Here is an 8,598-nt window from a genome sequence, read left to right as displayed (position 1 = left end):
TCTGGCCAGAGGGTTCTCTTAAGTAGAGGTAATTGATTACGATGAGACTTTTTCTCTTGTAGCAAGGTACTCATCGATCAAATCTATTTTATCACTGTTAGTGCACATGGGATGGAATATACATCATATGGATGTAAAGACATCATTCCTCAATAGCATGATTGAGGAAGAGGTGTATATTGAGCAACCAGAAGGTTGTGAGACCTTCAACATAGAGCCACATGTGTGTAGACTTAAGTTAGTGTTGTATGGACTTAAACAAGCACCCCATGCTTGGTGCACCAAGATTGACAGTTATTTCACCAGTTTGGGCTGAATCACCAAAACTGAAGCAGATGTGAACCTTTACCATATTGTGGTTGAAGGTAAAGTGTTGATTATAATACTATATGTTGATGATTTGATTTTGGCAGGTGATGAGAAGTTGATTAAGTCTTACAAAGAGTATCTTGCAAGAGAGTTTGAGATGAAGGACCTCAGGCTCATGCATTACTTTCTAGGTATGGAAGTACAACAAGGAGAGGAGGCACTATTTTTCTCTCAGGGAAAGTATGCTAATGAGATACTGAAGAAGTTCCACATGAAGAGTAGAAAACCCATGGAGACTCCTCTAGCTGCTAACTGGAGGAAGGAGGATCATACTTTAGGTGAAGTAGTGGAGGATACTATTTATAGACAATTTGTGGGTTCACTTATGTACTTGGGGTCACGTAAGTCCACCAATAAATGTAACTTAGTGTGAGCTCATGCTTGACCAAAGGATCGAGGTCGAGCTAGTCGGGTGGGAAATGTGAGTCAGAGATAGGGCTAGTCGAGCTTGATGGCAGAGTCTGGTGGGACTGCAAGTCGAGGCCAAGTACGAGCTAGTTTGTATGGTGGTCGGCAGTTCGAGGGTTGGGGCTCTGATCTTAACCGCGTTCGTATTTTCTCCCGAGTAAGCTAACTCTTGACTACATAAGAGAATGCACCCATACACATGGATTCATCCATGGTGGAAAAATGGTCACGTGAGTGCCACATTGAAGACTACATGTGTGTCACATGGTGGCCACTTATGATGTGGCAAGATCTTTTGGGCCTTTCTTGAATGGCCTTATCTCTTGATCCATAAGTCAATTCGAGGTAAAATTTATATCATTGGAAAGGTCTCGACAAGACAAATGTAGAAATTTCATCCATTTTATGTTTGAGAAAATTGAGAAAGATTGAAAAATTAAAACCTCGTCTACATAATTGTACCTTGGAGGTTGGTTCCACATAGTAACTGCCTCCTAATCTTTGTTGTGGGTTGGAATAAGAAGGGGGTGTATTGCATTAAGAAACTAAAAAGGGAAGATGATATTAAGTTTGTCTCAATTTGAACCAAGTGGGACAATGTTAAAATTATTTCTTATTAATGTTAGGAATGTTTCTTATTGTAGCCCAAATTGCCACAAACCCATATATGTGGTTGTGTAACTTCCCATGGAGTGTTGGTTATGACCAGTAAAAAACACCCCATTAATTCTGATTTAATTAACGATCATTGATGGAAATATCATTATAAAGACTAGTGGATTAGAAGGATCCTTGATTTACCAAGAAAGAAATTACATGTGACTCCAACCTTTGGCACATTAAGTCTTGGATAGATTAGAATATCTCTCGACTGGGTTCTTAAGGATTTTCTACATCAAATCTAATAACCATGGCCAGAGGTACATGCCATTTTATTCTACTTAAATTTTAAGTTTACATGGCAAAGATGGAAAGTGGAATCAAAATCATGGGATTTTGGTTTATTTGGCTAAGATAAAGCTTGACTATAGAAAATAGGAATGATCATGGAGTATTTTTTCACTTTAGGTACCATACATCCCAATGTTATACTTCCCTTATGCAGGTTGATTATCGGGAGTGGATGCATCCCTTCTTAGAACCTCTGAAATGTTGTATTCACTCCATGGTATGAAAATTATTCCTTGGATTGTATAGCACAGAATTAAAAGCATTTATTAGTAACTTGGTTGTTGGAATAACATATATTATTTGGTGTGGCCTTGACAATGTTTTATTGTTATTACTAGTAATTGGTTGTAAGGCAACTATGATATACATCCACACACATTGTATTTTATAGATAGAGTGTGTTTTGGATATTGTATAAAAGCTATAACCATATATTAGGACAACTTTTTTAGTTTTGTTTATATTATATATTTTACCCATTCTAATTGTAATTATTTGCAATTATTTGAATGTTATTTTTTGTAAAAGAGAAATTTGAATGAAGGTATGAGGACAATGTGAATGTAGATATAGGCATGTGAATAGTGTTAGAGATCAAATATAAATATAAATAGACATATCATAGACAATTGTTTGTTATCATTAATAGTTGTCTTGACATTGTAACCTCAACAAACAAAAGCATTTTAATATGTTTGCTAAAGCATAGTGAGCAAAAGAAGGTTTGTATTCAAAATCACTAAAAATAGACATTGTAATCAATTTTGAATAGGGATTTACATATAACAAGTTCTACTTTCATAAAGGAAATGTGTCATAATTCTCATGTTTTTTAATCAATTACCAAGAAATCAACTTGAAAAAGATTGCCAAAAATCAAACTATGCTCTATTCTATTACATCATTCACTATGAGTAATGACATGGACTTTGAAAGGTTGGAATAGCTTCAAATTGTGAAAATATCTTGAAAAGTTATGAAACTTTTCCTCTTGCTTTGAGACTTTAAAATGTCATATAGAAAAACAAACATTATTTAAGATTAGATAAATAGTTTTAATGATCTAAAGAGTCATACATTTTGTATAATAAATTAATACATATACCTTATTATTTATATATAATATAAATTTCTTAATATTTTATTAAATTTATAAATTATATTTTATTTTACCATTAACAATATATTTTTTAGGTAAATATTCATGATTAAAAATAATCAGAATTCATATTAATCCATCCACACATCAAATCCATAAGAAATCTTTCTCAAATTTTTCTCTTTTAAAAATATATATAAAATAATGTTTTAGCTAATAAAAAAAAAGTTAATATTTCCATAAACTTAATCCTTCCATATTTTAGGATTCTAAAATTAAAATCAATAAACAAACAAATCTTTAAATTTACATAATATACCATGTTTTTGTCAAAATAGCCCAAAACATATATTTTCACCTCAACAAACACTGCTTAAACAAGTCCATATAAAATTTAAATATAAATGTATTTAAAAATGAAAAATAAAACTTTCACCCCCATAAACTTTTCACACAACAATAACATTCGTTTGATACAAAGCAAATTTATAAAAGCAAAAGGAAAATATACCAAAAAGCTAGATACTATATTTACGAGATTGAAATACTAGGATAGAGGTACAGCAAGAAACACGCAAGGGAATCAATTTTGGCACCAATTCCAGAGCGAATCAAGAGCAGAAAGTAGAAAAGCTGCATAAAACTTTGAATCGATTCTTTTCTTTATGGAAAGCAAGAGAACAAATACCTGAAAGTGTAAAACCCTAACCTCATTTCCTGTGTTATTTGTCATAATATTAACGTAAAAGCGGCCCCATCAACCCATTTTACACGTATATAAATACATGCGATTGAGCAGTAGCAGCACAGGAAAGGAGAGCAGAAAGATCAGTTCAGTAAGCTCTCACTACTACCCCTAGCCCTAGCCGTAGCCCTCTTATTTTGACCTAAAACTTGATCAATATTTCATGTATTTTCTTCATTAGGTATGGAACTGAAAATTGTTTGGATTGTGTTGTGGATCAGATTTTTTGGTGCAGTGGGAGAAGAAATGGCTGCTGCAAACAAACGTCAGCCCCCTCCTGGATACCCAACTGGAGGAAATGCAGAGGAGGAAGCTTCTCGAGTTGATAATAATAACAGCGATGAGAATGAAACCGATCGGGGCATAAGCGCACGCTTCATGATTGGTCACCCTAAGCCTCGGTCACATGAACGTTACCCTGGCCCTGGCCTTGTCCCTTTTGATGATTACGTTCCTCCACCGCCGCCTCGAGGACCACACCGTGCGCCGGGCTATGATTATCCTCCTCCTCATGGTAAGTAGCATTGTCTTTTGGTCACTCATCCATTCTAATACCTGTAACAAGGGTTTATGAGTTCTGCTTCTCAATCCTTGTTCACAGCAGGTTATGGAGTTCATCGCCACCAAACCCCTGTGGAATTTGAAGTTTCTGGTAAGGGTCACTTAACCTGTTTAGTATTGTTGTTTTTTTTATAATTCATTTGGATTTGAATTAGAACGTGTTTGGTATTGTTGTTGGTTTTTTTTATAATTCATTTGGATTTGAATCAGTGAATTTTTTGGTAAAGAATTAGACACTTTTTTGGAAAAAATGTTTACTTCATCTAGATTTGAATTAGTGATTTTTTTTAGCAAAGAATGTTTACATTAATTTGTGGGGAATTGAATGAATGATTTTTTCGTAAAAAAATTACACTAATCTTTAAAAATTTGAATGAATAATTTTTTAGCAAAAATGTCTCTATCCATTCACCATCAATTCAAATAATTTTCATCATTTTGAATGTTTTTGTTTAACGTCTATGTCGAGATGACGAGGATGAGGATGAGTATGAAAATGGATATGGACATCAGCAAATTCCGTATGGAAAAAAACCTCAACAATTCTATCGACGAGAGACTTATGTTGTTGAACCTTCTCCTCCTCGCCCTCCCCCTCCCCCTCGCCGGCGTCCAGTGCCATATGCTCCGGAGGGTAACTATTATGCTAGAAATGAGTACGTGCGATACTAAGTTTGTAATGGAATATCAGTTTACTATGATAACTACCTAGAAACTAAGTTTGGAATATCAGTTTACTCTGATAACTACCTTAGCTACCTATGATAACTACCTGGAAACTAAGTTTGGAATATCAGTTTACTCTGATAACTACCTTAGCTACCTACTTTATGTGTGAATAACATATTGGGCTATGCTAGATTTATCTTAGCCCAGTAACGCTACGTTTGATATGTTATCTATATGTTTGCCAGTTAAAGTTTGTGTTATTTTGACAGATTTTGGTTGATATAATGGTTTGTCTCTGGATTATATCGAACAATTTTAATCATAATTTAAAAAATAAAATCCACAAATACTTTCTAACATATTTTTGAAAAGAAATTACATTTTACATATATACTTCATCCATCGTTTTATTATTTTATATTTATTATGGGGTTTATTTTATGATTTTTAAATTATAAAAAATTGAAGTATATAGATTTTACAAACTTTGTATGGTTATCATAAAGTTTTAAAAATTATTAATTATGGCTTTGGAATTATAAATACATGATTCATGGTTGAGTTTAGATGTATAATACAATTTCATTGTGATTTATGAGATATAATAAATTTATTTCTATTTCATTAAATTAATTTAATTAAAATAATTATTTTATAATATTTTATTTGAAAATTTAAATTATTATTTTATATATATATCTATATATATATATATATATATATATATATATATATATAAAATATGATATTGAATTGCCTATGCAATAGTTTTTTCGATAATTAAAAATAACAAATCTAAATAATAAAAATATAAAGTCAAAATGTGAAGGAAAAAATTATTATTTAATATAGATTACTATTTTTATAATTTTATGGGTTTTGAAATGTATTTAGATATTTTTTTAACTTTTGGTATTGTGCTGAAAATTGGAAGAGTAGTGACTTCTAATTAAATTATATTGATTATTGTGTTTTTTTCCCTTTTAAATTACATGGCATTGTATTAAGTTTTTATATCTTTGTAAATATTGAATTGTATTATTAAGATTTACACATTTTAGATATGATATAGTTTGTTATATAAATACTTTTGATGTGAAGGTATTGAAAATTTAATTATGCAAAAAGTTGATGTTATCTGTATCATAATTTTGTTTATATATATATATATATATATATATATATATATATATTCCAAACTTTTTACATTTGTTTTTATAAATTTTTCATATTAAATGTTAATTATTAAGATTTTCATGTCTGAAATGAATTATATATATATGTGTGTGTGTGTGGAAAACTTGTTTAAATACCAGTGTAAAAATATTTGAAATTTCTAAGTTAAAAATAACTATTAATACCAATTATATAGTTGCAAAATCAATAAAAGCATTATTTTTTTCTTCAAAATACTCTATTGCATTATGAGATGGAGAAACAATGTTTTATATTTTAAGTATAGACATCATTTTCTGAATTCAAGTTTCTGTGATCCATATTACATCATTGTTAGTTTTAAATTTTGAATGCTCTATCACATTATAAGATGGAGAAACAATGTTTTATATTTTAGTTGTAGACATCATTGCTAGTTTTAAACTTTGAATTCATTTTAATATATTTTTCATGTATATTCATTTTAATATACATATTATTTAATGTTAGAAAGGATCAAGTAAAATTGGCTGAAATATATTTTCCACTTAAAACATATAATTATAAGATAAATATATGTGATTTTTTTTATAATAATTTTTTTTTAGAATTTTCACCTAACATTACAAAAAAAAACTATGGAAAAAACTCTAGATACACTAATGTTGATATATAATCCCATATTAGCATAATTTTCCCATAAATTAAAAACAATTATCTTTATATTTGAAAAATAATGAAAAATATACCTGTATAAAAGAATGAGTAAAAAAACTATGGAAAAAAACTCTAAATACACTAATGTTGATATATAATCCCATTATTATAATTTTCCCATAATTTAAAAACAATTATTTATAGATTTAAACCATAATAAAAAAATATGCATATAACAATTATTTATATACTTCAACAATAATAAAAAATATGCATATATGAAAGAATGAGTAAAAATAAATAAATATGTATAGAAAAAACAAAACTTCATTAACATTAAGATACATAAAACAATAATAGAAATTTCATCTTAATTATAATACACATATAAAAAGAAATTCACCATAAAATTCATTTATATACATTGATTTTGTATTAAAATAACCCTCTCATAATATTCAAAGTATCTTAGTAAGTACTGAAAACAAGTGACGTGATTATATCAATTCATTCTCATGCCGTGAAGGCATTGTTCATGAATGGTAGAAATACGCTAATAAGTAAAGGACCAATGTCCTTGGGGTTCCCTACTGGTTAATGTAATCACACAATGCATTGGGATTACTTATAAAAATATATATTTTTTAATATAAAATATTATTTTTATGATTTCCTGAATTTTTAAATATTTTTGTTTTTGTTTTATTAGGGGAAATTGGAGAGTATTGAATTCTAATTACAGTTGGTTAATTATTATAGTTTTTCTTTTAAATTATAATATTATATATGATGATGATGGTTAACCTCCGCTAAGACCAAATAATGATATATAAATATTTTGAAATTTTATTTATATTAAAAATTAAAGTAATCTAAACCAAATATTATATATATATATATATATATATATATATATATAGATAATATTTTATAACTCCACTTATTTAGTAAAAATGAAAGGTATAATTATACATTTTTTTTTGTGTTACATATAATATAATCAAATATATTGAAGGTCATTGAAAGATCAAGAATGTATAGTTTTTTAGTGTAAAATCTTTTATATTTTGTGATGTTATTAGTTTTATTGAAGTTTGAACATAATAAATTGTAATGTCTTGTTTCCTAAAAGATGGATGATGTAAGGAATTAATATTTGATATCAAACATTTCTACAAACATAAATGTAAAAGATTTAAGAATTCTCAAGTTAAAAATATTGTAAAATATTTAAGAATTCCCAAGTTAAAAATATGGGGATCAATTATATAATTGCAAAATCAATGAAAACATTATTCTTTTTTTCAAAACACTCCACTGCATTATGAATGATGAAAAATGTTTTATAGTTTAAGTGGTGAACATCTTTGCTAGTTTTTAAATCTAAATTAGGTCTTAAAAAATATTTTTATGTGTAGTAGCATGCATCTATTTTAACTATTATATTATTTAATGTTAATAAAAATAAAATAAAATTATGCATCCATTTTAACCATTATATTATTTAATGTTAATAAAGATAAAAGAAAATTAAATAAAATATTTTGTTCACATAAATATATAGAAACTATTATAAAAAAACATTTTTTCATTGTTTCTAACATTAATTGTGAAAAGTAGGAAACTTTTCCCCAGCATTGCAATAAAAGCATGGAAGAGATCTCCAAATGCACTAATGTTGATATATAAAGCTTTATTAGATAAATTTTATTTAAAAAATATATATATATTTATATGTTTGGGAAAAATATTAAAAATACATATATGTACGGAAAGATAAGACATCTAAATTTTCTCACCATAAAATCCAATTATATAAATTGAGCCTTGGTTAAAATGACGCTTTCATAATGTTCAAAATATGTCAATAAATATTGAAAGCAAGTAATATGTTTATAATATTCAAAATATGTGCATAAATATTGAAAACAAGTAATATATTTATAATAACTCATTCTCATTTTATGAATACCAGAAATAAATC

General features: G+C 28.1%; 1 protein-coding gene across 3 annotated transcripts; it reads left to right on the top strand.

Annotated features, from left to right (window-relative positions):
- The first annotated feature begins 3,532 nt into the window (after window positions 1-3,532).
- Window positions 3,533-5,070, top strand: LOC149163028 (uncharacterized). Of its 3 annotated transcripts, none has more exons than XM_089435893.1 (4): window positions 3,533-3,663; window positions 3,794-4,086; window positions 4,177-4,224; window positions 4,603-5,070. In XM_089435893.1, exons 2-4 carry the CDS (start codon window positions 3,819-3,821, stop codon window positions 4,803-4,805), a joined length of 519 nt encoding a protein of 172 aa, XP_089292019.1. In that variant the 5' UTR covers window positions 3,533-3,663; window positions 3,794-3,818; the 3' UTR covers window positions 4,806-5,070. The 3 variants fall into 3 exon arrangements, with proteins under 3 accessions (XP_089292019.1, XP_089292017.1, XP_089292018.1); XM_089435891.1 differs by having other exon boundaries at window positions 4,174-4,224; XM_089435892.1 differs by having other exon boundaries at window positions 3,535-3,658; window positions 4,174-4,224.
- Window positions 5,071-8,598: the final 3,528 nt, after the last annotated feature.

The sequence above is a fragment of the Pinus tabuliformis genome, chromosome 5_2 (assembly GCF_031772625.1).
Source record: "Pinus tabuliformis cultivar Carrire ecotype Pingquan chromosome 5_2, CPIR1, whole genome shotgun sequence".
Taxonomy (NCBI): Eukaryota; Viridiplantae; Streptophyta; class Pinopsida; order Pinales; family Pinaceae; genus Pinus; species Pinus tabuliformis.
Note: the sequence above shows the minus strand (reverse complement) of the source record. Positions and strands in the feature narration are given on the sequence as shown.